We start from the raw sequence: 13,803 nt of genomic DNA, 5'->3' as shown, positions 1-13,803 counted from the left end.
GAACTTCTATTCATAACATCCAAAGGGCAATCATCAGTGTTAAGTAAAATCTTAATTATTAACCTTCCAGGTCCATTTGAATGTACTCCAGCTAACCAACAAAGGGTATCCAGCACAAGGCTCTGGGCATGTTCTGTGATTTGGCCATCATCTGCTTTTCTACACAGAGTGTTAAGAAGCTTCTCATGAAATTCTGAAAACTGTAACATAGCACATCGTTGCACTCTAAAAAAAAAGAAAATACAAATACATTAACAACCAAAACAGAACAGTTAGACTAAAGCTATCACAACCTGGTTGGTCATATATTTATTTCATTGTGAATCATGAATATCACAATTCAAAATTTTTTTAAAAATTAAATATTACAATGGAATGTTGATCTCGTATTAATTTTATGGTATTAAAAGATTTAAAACAGCATATAAGCAATACTTGGTTCACAGAAAGTTTTAAAAGAAATTAAGTTTGGGGCGCCTGGGTGGCTCAGTCAGTTAAGCATCTGCCTTCGACTCAGGTCATGATCCCAGATCGAGTCCCATATGAGACTCCCTGCTTGGCGGGGAGTCTGCTTCTCCTTCTGCCTCCCTACCCCTGCTTGTGTGCACTCTCTCTGATAAATAAAATCTTTTAAAAAATAAAAGAAATTAAGTTTAATAATGTATTATATTCTGACAAAGAGTGAATAAAACCTCAAATTATATTTCTTTCCTCGTTCTACAAATACCATTATTTATACAAATACAATATTCCTGGTATACTCCAAAGCACTTTATATATATAATGAAGTAGAAAGGTAATTCATACCCTCACTGAGATTACAAGTACTTAAGTAAAATGGAAAGCAAACAAAAATTTTCAAGTAAAAGTCAGAGTCAAAAATTTTATATGTTGTATTTTACTAGAATTCTTCTTTTGTACATTTATTACTATAAGAATAGAAGGAGAAGGAAATGAGGTTACCTTTCCTTAGAAATTGAAGTTTTCTTAAATCTTCGAATGGTGACTGAGACCTCTTGCAGTAAGTCACAGCCCCGGAGGTTCTCAGATTTGCGGGCACCGCTTGTATTTTCATTCTTAACATTAGATGATTTTTCCTAAACATACAAAAACAAATAACTCAATGAACAACCAGAACTAAAAAATTATTTACTAAAGTTTTTAAAAAAGAAAACAACTGAATTGTGACTATCAAAACATACGTATCAAATTAAAATGACAGCTTTTATCCTCATATTCAGTAAATGACTAAATTCCCCCAGAATTATAATGGGGAAAAAAACAAAGTCACTGTTTTAAAGGCAATAACCCAATGATTAAAGACTAGAAAGTCAAAGTCCTGAGACCAAGTCACAGCCACAGCACTTATAAGCAATATGAAATACGACTGCTCCCCAATCTCTAAGGTTCACTCACTTTCAGTATGAAAAATGGAGATAATAGTAGCACCTGCTCTGCCTACCTCAGAGTTATTTTGAGGATTAAAATCAGATAAAGTACACAGAAGTCCTTGAAAAATTGGAAGACCTATACAAATATAAGATGATTGGTGTTACTGATATTGCTATTGTTGCTTATGAATAATGATGACAGAGAAACAAAAATCTCCAGAGTTCAGGAAAATCCAAGATCAGACAATTATGAAGAGACAGCTACTTGTAGGAAATCAACCTCAAAATTAGATTTATCTCTAACACTACTCCCCGACTTCTCTTCCTGCATCCTCCCAAATGTTTACCAAAAAAAGGGGTGAGTTACCAGTAAAAGACACAGACATAAATTCTAAAACCTAAATAAATATTATGGCCTATAATAATTATAAAGGGAAGTATCTGCTAACAAATACTCTCTCCTGAGTATATAAACATGTGCTTAAAGTTAATTCAAAATATATTCTTCTTAATTATATTTTTAAAGTCACTGCAAAGAAAAATTATAAATGAACCAAGTGTCTATTGAAAAATCAATGAAGGGTCATACTACTTCCAATTGTGTGTCAAATCTTGTCCATAATCTTTATTACAGCACTGTTGTGGTTCAAAATGACACTGCTTCATACCTTGCCTGCTGCAACTTTTGCCAAGAGTGAAGCAAGTGAATAACCCTTGTTACTCTGGTGTTTTAGGGATGGAAGTCTTACTACAGGGCGTATACCACCATTACAGATCTCATCTGTTCCTCTTTCATTCACTGCCTTGACGTGGATTAAAAAGGAACGATATTTTCCTCCTGCCATACCTGAAGAGCAGCACAGAATGGGAAAAATAACTTAATCACCAAAAGACCAAATTGTTTTTCATCTTTGTAGAGCAAGTTAATTCCACAAGAAAAATACACTTGATTGGAATTTTCAAATTATACTGTTTGAGTATAATCATTGAATAACCTTCATATGGTGGTAGCAAAAACACAAAAAGCACAGGAGTTATACAAACACCGTAAAACAGAAAATTCTAATTGTTACAAACATTTTGCGTGTTTTTCCCCAATGAAATTATTCATTTTAATACGACATTTTGTGAACTACAGAAAAACACACACAAAAAAACTATCTTTAAGGCACTACCCACAGATAATGATGGTATCATTATGTGAATCCATCTCGACTTTTTATGCATGCATGCATGCATACACACATATATTTGCATACACACATATACATAAGCACTGCAGTATTAAGATATGAAAAAGCACAGGCTTTGGAGTCACTACCTGTGTTTGAATAATGGCTCTGCCATTTATTAGGCATGTGACAAATTAATCTCCTGTGGTTTGGTTCTTTCAAATGTAAAATGGAAGTACTAACGGTACCTATCTCAAAGACAACTCAAACACAATTGCATGGCACAAAGAGAGCACTCAATAAATATTGGTTATTACCACCAGTACATTTTATTCTCTTTTAACTAAATTAAGATCATACCATACATATCTAAGAAAAATATATTGTAAAAATACCCTCAAAATAATACACTCACCAGTAAACCATCAGCCTATTGGTACCTTGCAGGTATTTAAATCTTTCTCTAATTACAAAAACTATCTTTCTTGTTTCCCACTGATTAGCCGGCCTACTGTGCTAGCATTACACTGTTATACTCTTATTGCTGTATTATTATTCTATGTTCTAGTATCTGACAAGACCCTCTCTCTCTCTTTTCTTTTTCCAAACTTCTTTGATCCGTATCATCCTTTTCCTCTAAAAATTAAGCAATCATTTTCTCCAGTTCCAAAGGCTTTTGAAGAATTTGGTAAGAAAAAAAAATCATTCTTGGTAAATTCTAGAAAAATTAATACCATTGAGTCTTTTGAAATGCATGTCATTTAATTGCATTCTCCATTTTGTCAAAGCCAACATCTTTGTTTTCATACACAAATTTAAGTTTCACAATCTCTTTCAACAAAAGTAACTTCTACTTGCAGCAATATGAGAGATTTTTTTTTTAAAGATTTTATTTATTTGAGAGAGAGAATGAGATAGAGAGAGAGAGCACGAGAGGGGGGAGTCAGAGGGAGAAGCAGACTCCCTGCTGAGCAGGGAGCCCGATGCGGGACTCGATCCCGGGACTCCAGGATCATGACCTGAGTCGAAGGCAGTCGCTTAACCAACTGAGCCACCCAGGCTCCCAATATGAGAGATTTTATTAGTCTTGCTGACTGCTATACCCCAATATGCAGCGTAACACACTACAGGATCTTATAAACTTAATAGAGGAATTAGGGTGTAGTCAAGAGAACACATTAAAACTTGTATATATGTCTGCAACTAAAGGTAAATATGTAAATGTAGACAACTAATATGAAGGGAATATATACAAATTAAAATAGTTATCTGGGTGGTCAGGTATTTTCCTGGTTCGAGGAAGAACTGCGTATCCCACCACGCCTCCAAAATAACTGTAATAATGGAGCTAGGTGTTTTGTTTTTGGCTTTTTAAATTTACCCTGGGATACAAAAGCTGATATACAGAGGTCCTACTACTGCAATATCAATCCTCTACATAATAGCCAATTATTTTTTAATATACATTAATTATAATGTGTTTATGTGAGACACTCAAATAATTACCTCTGATATTATAATAACTCTTCTATAAAAACCCTCTTAATTTCCTTAATTTCCTTAAAGGAAAATATTATAACAATATACAACTAAAGACACAGGACTCTAAGTTGATGGGAAAGGCAACCATGCCAGAACATGTCACCTGATTACTCAAAAAAGCTCTGCAATATCACACTAAGTTATCATATATTCATTTTTTTAATGCTTTCCCAAAAAGCACTGAGACCTCCAAAACACAGAAAGTAGTATATTGGAAGTTTCACATAAAGTTACAGTCACTTCTGAGAGGAAATGAGCTCAGCAACCAGGAAACTGATGGAACTGTTAATGTAAATCCCCAAAAAAACAGAATCTTACTTTTCTGAGATCAGTGTTTAAAAAAAAATCTATTTTTCCAATGTGGCATTATTTATTCTGCTTTTGTAAAATATGTTACTTCACCTTTAACAAGTTTGGGGCTTGTTAATGTCAACATCCCAGCATGCCCTGATAGATCAAGGCCACTAGCAAGCCATACTGGTCCACACAGAATGTCTTCTTTATGATCTTCTAAAAATGGACATAATCTCAGACCTAAAAAGAAAAAATACATATTTTCTTTTAAATTAGTTTGTAATTTAAAAATATGAAATAAGCAAATATCCATCCCATATATAATACCACCACACAAAATACCATACTTAGAATGTGTTCAAATAAGAATTCACTATCATGCTAAGGAACTATGATCAAAGATCTGATAAATTTTCAAATATCTGATTATATGTTGCTTTCCATTCCCATATTATTTACATTCACCTTGATCATCAAAAAATATTATAAAACCACGACATGATTTTAAATCCCAAGATATTAAAAAAAGAAGAATGCGAGTATTAGCGCAGCTGTGTTCACAAAGATGAGCTGAAAGTTAAAGCATATTGCCAAAGCAAAATTAAAGGTTATTTTTTAATTGTGTTTTTAAAACCAAGTTTTTGCAAGCCATAAGGAAATCTCTGCCCAACATGATGCATTTGGATCACTACTCCTTTTACTGTCATGGACAACAGCTCTATAATTTAACTCACACTGTGATTCCTCTACATCCATGTGCTGCATTTCTTCATTCAAATCAACCAGGGACGGTTTCCCATTTTGTTCCACTTCAATGTTAAGAGCTGGAGACAAAGGAAAGGTGATCTGCCTATCTACTGCTGTTTCTAGAGGATAAAAATATTAGTAAACTTAATTTTGCTTAATATCAATAATTTATGTGCCTGAAATTCTAAAATTTTCTGTTAAATTGGGAACTACTGTGATTCTTATCACAGATGCTACAAAATGGTTGTCAGAAGAAAAAAAAATTAGATTCTATTAATCATTTCATACACTCTTCTCTCTTTTAATGGTACTAAAATATTCACCTGAGAAATAATTTGCTGGCAACTAAAGTAAAAGTTCTTAACCCTGCAGAGTACAAGCACCTGCAAAGTTTTAAAAATACCAATGCCTAAGCTCTAGACCCAATTAAATCAGAACCTGCCATGATTCAAAAGAATACCCCCCACACACAAACGCGCACACATATACACAAACACATACATATGTATTTTGAAAACAAGAAATTTTTCAGGTTTTACTGTTTCTACTCCCTGGTGTAAAGCAGCCATTTTACTCTAAAATTATCCCCAGCCTTTCCAATTAACCTCTTAAGGAGAAAACACTGATGAGTAACATCTAGTTCTCAACATACTAAATGTATACAATCTATTTAAAAAACTCAATATATCAAATTCTGAACTTATAAGAAAAGTAAATAAAGTTGGGTGTATTTCTGGGTGTGTTTCTGTATTACATGAAAGGTTGGGTTTCACCAATGATCTTAAAAGAATATGTGACTTCCATTAACAAAGTTCTTTTCCCAATCAAGTCTCCACTTACGAAGAAAAATGTGTACGTCTAGGAATGATGAAAGTGAAACTAATTCAGAAAGGAACCAACTGAATTTCCCAAACAGCAAAATTAAGTTATTCTAGATTATGCAATTCTATACAATACTGAGCTACCGAAACCTCTAAAATATTCTAGAATTAACTTTTCTAAATAAAACCACCAAAAGTAGAGCAGAAAAGAAGTACGGGGGTGGCGGAGAGAGTGGAGAGGAGGGGTAAGGCAAGGGAGGGACGTGAAACCTAGACAGTCAAGTTGAAATTAGTTTTTTTAAGAAATCAACCGCAAAATCGTCAAATATAAATTCTGATTCATTCTTACCATTGACTTTCCCTAAGCCCGGAGCTTTATTTTTCAGCAGCGTCACTTGTATCTGTGGAATATTGGTGATGTTTGAGTTCAAAACAAATTTGAAGTCCACATGTCCAACCATACAAGCTTTAGGTAGAACCAGTTCAAATACATGTTCATCCCAGCTGTTGCTGTCAAATAAGGGGGAAAATGCTAAACACAGCAAAAGTCTTTCTTTGGCCAAAACCACATTATCATTAATAACACTTCTCACACTCTTTGATTTGTAGCCTCCAACAAAACTCAATTCTTCTCAATGGGATCAACTCCCAAAAGAAAGGTTAAACTTAGGGCAATAATTGATCCTACCTTAGAAATCGACACCTATCTTGGGAACTGAACCTTCCAATAAACCCTTCCTGGGCCCCACCCCAAATCTGTTAAGCGGGGTCCCAAGAATCTGCATTTTAAAATAAGAATTTCTTCTATTTCTTAGACATGTCTATTTTTTTTTAAGATTTTATTTATTTATTTGACAGAGGGAACACAAGCAGGGGGAGTGGGAGAGGGAGAAGCAGGCTTCCCAAGGAGCAGGAAGCCCAATGCGGGGCTCGATCCCAGGACCGTGGGATCATGACCTGAGCCAAAGGCAGATGCTTAATGACTGACCCACCCAGGCACCCCTAGACATGTCTATTCTGATTTTAAATTCTATATAAAGGTTGAAAAATAAAAATCTCCAAACCATACTCCACTAATTTCAGACTCATTCAGATGTCTACCAGACATCTCTAATTTATCATAAGCAAAGCCAAACTTAATTGCCCACTCCAATCTCAGTAAACAGAAATTCTATTTTTCAATCAGCTCAATCCAAAACCTTAGTCATCCTTCACTCTTCTCTCTCACACCAGATGTTCAATACATCAGCATATACTATTCCTTCTACTCCAAATTATATCCAGCATCTGACTACTCTTTTCACTACCTCCAACAACTATCATCATGGTCCAAACTACCATCAACAGTAATAGCATCCAAATTAGAACCCTCACGCCTATCACTGCCCTCCACAACACACAACCACTCATAATCTACTGTCATCACAGCAGTCTTACTGTATCCTTCTAATATATAAATTAATCCTATATCCAAAACCCTCTAATATTTTTCTGATCTTACACCACATAAAAATCTCACTATGGCCTATAAAGATACTTGTCCTCTGGTGACCAGCTACCTCTTTTGACTTGGCCTCCTCCCACTCTCCCCTACCTTCATTGCACTCCAGCAACACTGGTTTTCTTGCTCTCACCAGAATTCATAAAACATACTCCTCAGGGTCTTTGTACTTGCTACTACCTCGGAATTAATGTCTTCATGGAGGTCGTTCTGGCCCCTTATATAAAAAGTACCATACTGGGGGAGCTGAATGGCTTAGTCGGTTAAGCATCTGCCTTTGGTTCAGGTCATGATTCCCAGGTCCTGGGATAGAGCCCCGTGTTAGGCTCCTTGCTCAGCGGGGAGTCTGCTCCTCCCTCTGCCCCTACACCTGCTCGTGCTCATTTTCTCTCTCTTTGTTCCTCTTTCAAATAAATAAATAAAAATCTTAAAAAAAAGAAAATACCATACACATTTTCTCTTTCTCTCACTCTTGCACACATGTACATACCCAGCAACTACTGACACCATATTGTTTTATCATATGTCATAACTTTTATGTGGCATAACTATGTGGCATACTAGATATTGGCTTACTGTCTTTCTGTACCCAAGAGAATGTAAATTCCAGTGACAGCTATACAGGAGTGCCTGCAAAAAACAAGCATCTAAATATCTGTTAAGGGACGCCTGGGTGGCTCAGTCAGTTAAGTGTCTGCCTTCAGCTCAGGTCGTGATCCCAGGGGTCCTGGGAACGAACCCCACGCTGGGCTCCCTGCTCAGTGGGGAGCCTGCTTCTCTCTCTGCCCCTCCCCCTGCTTGTGCTTTCTCTCTACCAAATAAATAAAATCTTAAAAAAATAAACATGTTAAATAGGGGAGATGGGGTAATTAGGGGATGGACATTAAGGAGGGCATGTGATGTGATGAGCACTGGGTATTATAGAAGACTGATGAATCACTGAACTCTACCTCTGAAATTAATAATACACTCTATATAAATTAATTCAATTTAAATTTAAAAAATAAATATCTGTTAAACAAACTTGTGAACTGACTGCCCAAACTAATTATAATGATGGATTACTCTTATCCTACAACTAAGAATATAGAAATTTCCAAAATTAAGGGACAAATGAAAAGAATAAAGTTATTAATAAATAAAAGTTAAGAGAAGCAATAATATATCTAAGAATTTTATGTTGTTTCTAACAAATACATAATACAGACTTAAAATCAAATACCTTAGAAGAATGTCTTACCTATCAGTCTGTAGTTTCCAAGTTCTAGTATGCTGAGCAGCATCTCCATGGTGTTGCTGATGCAAATGCTGAGGGTGCCTCCTTTGCTGCTGTTCTTGTTGAACTTCTACCCAGCATGGAGGAACAGTAGCTGAAAACCGTGGAGTCAAAGTCTCAAAGCGGGTTAGCTCCACTAGAGATGTCAAGATGTCAAGGGTGAATGGCTGGTCCACCAATAAATCAACTCCTTAACAAGAGTGAATATAGAATTTGAAATAAGTTTAAAAAAAAGTTTTAATTCATGTTTTTTGTCTAGTCAATTACAAAACTTGCCAAATATCCTGAGAGTTATTAACATGAGCTCATATTTATATGCAAATAAAGTAACTAGCACTGACTACATAATGGCCACAATAAATATCCATCTTGAATATTTTAAATTATAGAGAGGGTACTCCTTATTGGAGAAACCCAAACTCAACTTGCTAGATGAGCCCTGACTGAGCTCCAACCAGCCCTAAGTTAACAAGAGAAATGAAAGTAGTGCTGTAATGCAATCCAAATCTGTATCAAATCAATAAATAACTTTTAGACTTCATCATTTATAAAACAAAATGCTAAACATCAGTAAGTATATAACATCTGCCCTTTTTTACTTTATATAAAAGAAATTTTTTAAAAGTCAAAGCTAATCTGATGGCAAAAAAATACACACCAAAAGCTTCACCAGTACTTCTTCCTACTTTTGTGATAGTTAAGAATATCTTGTGAGCATACCAGTACTATAAGAGTAACAATCTGCTTCAGAGAGATTAATTTTCTCTTATGAAAACATGCTCACCATCTATGAAATTTCTAACATTAGACAGGCTGTTGTGCTTGTTCCAATAACAAAAATAAGTTTTTTTATAAAGATTAAAATATGAAATCTGACAGGTTTAGAATATTTTCACGAAGAAAGTTTATACCAAGTTCTATAAAATTATAAAAAGTATACTTCAAACCACATTTCTCTTCTCAAAGCTTAGAGCTTTTTAAATCAGACTGAATCTGTTAATATTGTTTATAAACATTAATTGTATGTCAATATCCCTTCTTTACATTATTTACTTCCTTATAATCTAATTCATCTTTTCTCTACTCAGTAGTATTTATGGACTACATATGAAAATTTTTGGGGTGCCTGGGTGGCTCAGTTGGTTAGCATTTGCCTTCGGCTCAGGTCATGATCCAGAGGTCCTGGGATCAAGCCCAATGTCTGGCTCCCCATTCAGGAGGGAATCTGCTTCTCCCTCTCCCTGCGCTCCTCCCTCTGCTCATGTTCTATCTCAATAAATAAATAAATTTTAATAAATAAATTTAATAAATCTTAACAAATTTCTTTTCCATTATAACAATAACCTATAAAATAAGAAACATTCAGCTTTTGAAACCAAACTATATAGTTAATCAAGACAAGTCTTTTTTTTTTTTTTAAGATTTTATTTATTTGACAGAGAGAGAGAGAGAGAACAGGACACAAGCAGGGGAAGTGGGAGAGGGAGAAGCAGGCTTCTTGCCGAGCAGGGAGCCCGATGTGGGGCTTGATCCCAGGACCCTGGGATCATGACCTGAGCCAAAGGCAGACACTTAACAAATGAGCCACCTAGGCGTCCCAAGACAATCAAGTCTTGACTTATTATAGCATGAGACATGAGTCAGTTTATCTCAACCAGGGGGACAATCTTGACTCCCAAGGGCCACCTGGAAGGAGGTAATTGCCTGTGCTACTGAACTCTAGTAGATAGAAGCCAGAGATGCTGCTAATACAGCACAGGACAGTCTGCCTACAACAAAAAATTATCCATCCCAAAACGGCAACAATGGTGCTAAGGCTGAAAAACCCTGCCATGTAGATAGCATAGATTATACTGATCCTCACTAAAGTTAGCTTTAGTGGTATTATATATATTATATATATATATTATACTAGTAGTAGGTATATATTAGTAATATATATATTATATATATTTATACTAGTATAATTACTAGTATATATATATAGGTATTATACTAGTGTGTGTGTATATATATATATATAGGTATTATACTAGTAATCACTAAAGGTTTGCCTTTGGTGCAAAGAAAAATGATCAAATACCCAAATATTAAGTGTCCATAAAAATCAAATACCAACTTTATGTATTATTTCTATTTGGAATACATGTGAGTTTAAACACACTTTTCATTAAAGATTCATTAACCTTTTAAATACTAGATTTAGGGAATAAAATGTATTAAGGACTAAGAGAAAAACATAACAGCACTGTGGAAGCACAAAAGGACTAACTATAGTCATAAAGGGTGGGGAAGGAGAGTTTAGTGTAACATGTAAAGAGCATGAAACGGAATTATACACTCAAGAAATCATGAAAAGTTTATTGTAATAAACACTGAGAAGAAGACTGGTATTATTTCATAAAAGTCCAAGATTTAGCAGGAGTAACATGTTAACTATTACTTCTGAAAAACTAGTTCTGGAGGGCAGTATAGAACACACACACAGAGAAGAGGCAAAAACAACATACAAAAGCAAACCTATCTAATGGTACACAATGGAGAAATGAGGATCTGAATATACCACCCCAGGAAGAGAATATTTTTCCAGCTTTTCAATTCCAGTAGTAATATCAGTAACATTAAGCCACTCCACTGACTTATTTTTTTAATCAATTCCCCTATTTTATGTTTTTTTCCCTAACTAGACCAAAAGCTCCTTAATGGCCAAAATAATGTTTTACCTCTTAAGTAACATCACCAATATTGGCCAACCTACCATAGGTGAAAAAACATTTCTTATTTTAATGTTCACAACAATTTGCAACTACTGAAAAAAAAATGATAAATAATAAACAAAAACAAGCTAAGTGAAAGAATAGCAACAAAGAAATGAACTCCCTCAACAAAGTAACCAAGAGTTGACTGTAAAAACTGAAAGAATGTTTAAGATTATTTGAGGAAGACTCAGAAAACTTTGAACATCACAAGAATTTGCATTTTTAAGATTTCATTTAAAAAAAATTTAGTATCATACCTGAAATGCCAGGACTTGAAGGATTTGATAAAGGTTTGGAACCTTCTGAAGACGGCTCTGTTCCTTTAGAAAGAGATCCATCCACTAGTATATCAGCTTCATCAATATCATCACAAGTTCCTCCAATTTGGAGAAAATGAAGCTCACCACCTATGGTGTAATAAAATTTTATCAACATAGGAACACGGAATATGGATAAACATACAAATACATACTACTTAGTTAAGAAACTCAATTTATTTTAATATCACTCAACAAGCAGATAAACAGGGCTGACAAAGTGACATATCTTCCAGAAATTAGAAATTAAACTGACAAGGTACTACAAACTGAAAATTTAATTTAATTTAAAAAATGGCAAATACACAAACATATGTGAAAACAGTTATTTACCTAGTACTAACTATGTGTAAGACACTATTTTAAATGTTTAAGTTAATTCATTTAGTCTTCACAAAAACCCCTGAGGTAAGGACTATTATTGTGGCCACTTTACAGATGAGGAAACTGATGCACTAGCTAAATGTCTCAGCAGTAACAAAAATGAACAAAGATTCTTAATTTTTTGAAGCATTCACCATGAAATGAAATTAAACTGAATTTCTATTTTTTTGTATTTCTCACAGAAAAAAACTGAAAGCAAAGTTAGCAAATACTTAAGACAAAAATCAATGGATAAAAGAATATTCTAACAAAAGTAGTTGGAGATTCACTTTCAATATGACAGAATAAAGAAGAGGACAACTCCTCTTCCTTAAAAGCAACGACAAAGGCAGACAAAACTGTCATTCAACCAGGGTGGGGCAAGCAATGAAAACCAGCAGAAGGGATGCTACTTGCCAGAGGGGGCCTAATGGATTTGGAAAGCCATCAGTTTAAAGGGCTCAGTGGCAACAAAAATGAGGTGCATCCTGAAGTCAAGACTCTGCCCTTAATACCAAGTTGCAAGAAGTGAAAGAAACATAGGTGGCTTGGTAAACTCTCCACATAATCCACAATGATCAGAGGCTGTACACATGTGTTACAAAACCAGATGGGGCCCAAGCCATCCACACATTCCCAGTCAACTAACTCCATGCATATGCAGAAGAGTTGTAAGAGGGCATGACAGAAAATAAAAATAAAGCAAATAAAAGCCAGGACACACCTGAATACAGTCTTTCTGGTGAAGTTACTTGGACATAATCATTTATCAAAACCTTTGGCTAAATACTAAGCTAAGCGGACACAAAGGGAACAAATAAGAAACAAGGTTTAAAAGTTAAAAATCTCTGGGGTAAAAAAAATGAGGGGAGAGCATCAGTGACTGCACACTGCAAAAGAAACAGATTCCACAGATGTAGTCCTGATGGATTACCAAACAAACAAACAAAGCAACAACAACCTCCAAAGAGGGGAAATCAGAATCCAGAATTCTGCAATGTTATTTAAAATGTGCAGGATTAAATAAAAAATTATAAGACATGAAGAAAGACTGACCCATGCTTAAGGAAAACAAAATCAGTGAGAAATATCTCTGAGTTTCCAAAATTTGAGTTTGGCAGACAAGAACTTCAAAGAAGCTACTGTATTTTTATAGAATAAAAGGAAATCAGGTATGGAGAATTAAAGGAACAAACAGTGGAAATGACTCAACAAGTAAAGAATCTCAACTAAAAAATAGAAATTTTAAAGAAGAAAAGGGAAATTCTGGAGTTGAAACATAAAATACATAAAATGAAAAGTTCATTAGAGAGGCTCAAAGCAGATTTGAGATGGCAGTAGAAAAATCAGTAAAATAAAAATAGAGCATAAGAAATTAACCAATCTGAAGAAAAGTAAAAGATCTTTTAAAATGAAAAGCATCTCAGAGACCTATGGGACAGATCAAGTATAAGAGCATACATGTAATGGGAATTCCAGAAAAAGAGAACAGAAAAGGCAAAGAGAAAAACTTGATGAAATAATGAATAAAAACTTCCCAAATTTGAAGAAACACATTACACTGCAAATCCAATCAATTCAATGAACTTCAAGTAGGATATATAAAATGAGATTCACAGG

At 34.7% G+C, this 13,803-nt stretch overlaps 1 protein-coding gene across 12 annotated transcripts in view; it reads right to left on the bottom strand.

Moving 5' to 3' along the window:
• The window catches only part of BIRC6 (baculoviral IAP repeat containing 6), a 230,257-nt gene that overhangs the window by 154,462 nt on the left and 61,992 nt on the right, over positions 1-13,803 (bottom strand). For 7 of the 12 annotated variants that reach the window (XR_012379690.1, XM_073897238.1, XM_073897243.1 and 4 more), the window contains exons 11-18: positions 11,761-11,910; positions 8,709-8,934; positions 6,317-6,477; positions 5,134-5,265; positions 4,508-4,639; positions 2,060-2,238; positions 964-1,097; positions 64-225 (exon numbers count right to left, since the gene is read on the bottom strand). Coding sequence is in view for 11 of the 12 variants with exons in the window: in XM_073897238.1 (XP_073753339.1) it covers positions 64-225; positions 964-1,097; positions 2,060-2,238; positions 4,508-4,639; positions 5,134-5,265; positions 6,317-6,477; positions 8,709-8,934; positions 11,761-11,910 (1,276 nt within the window). In the remaining variant the exon portion in view is untranslated. The remainder of the gene's footprint in view (positions 1-63; positions 226-963; positions 1,098-2,059; positions 2,239-4,507; positions 4,640-5,133; positions 5,266-6,316; positions 6,478-8,708; positions 8,935-11,760; positions 11,911-13,803) is intronic. The other 5 variants (XM_025868023.2, XM_025868024.2, XM_025868025.2 and 2 more) reach the window with 3 other exon arrangements.

Source organism: Callorhinus ursinus, unplaced genomic scaffold (genome assembly GCF_003265705.2).
Source record: "Callorhinus ursinus isolate GAN/ISIS: 27379988/994484 unplaced genomic scaffold, GSC_fseal_2.0 scaffold10, whole genome shotgun sequence".
Taxonomy (NCBI): domain Eukaryota; kingdom Metazoa; phylum Chordata; class Mammalia; order Carnivora; family Otariidae; genus Callorhinus; species Callorhinus ursinus.
Note: the sequence above shows the minus strand (reverse complement) of the source record. Positions and strands in the feature narration are given on the sequence as shown.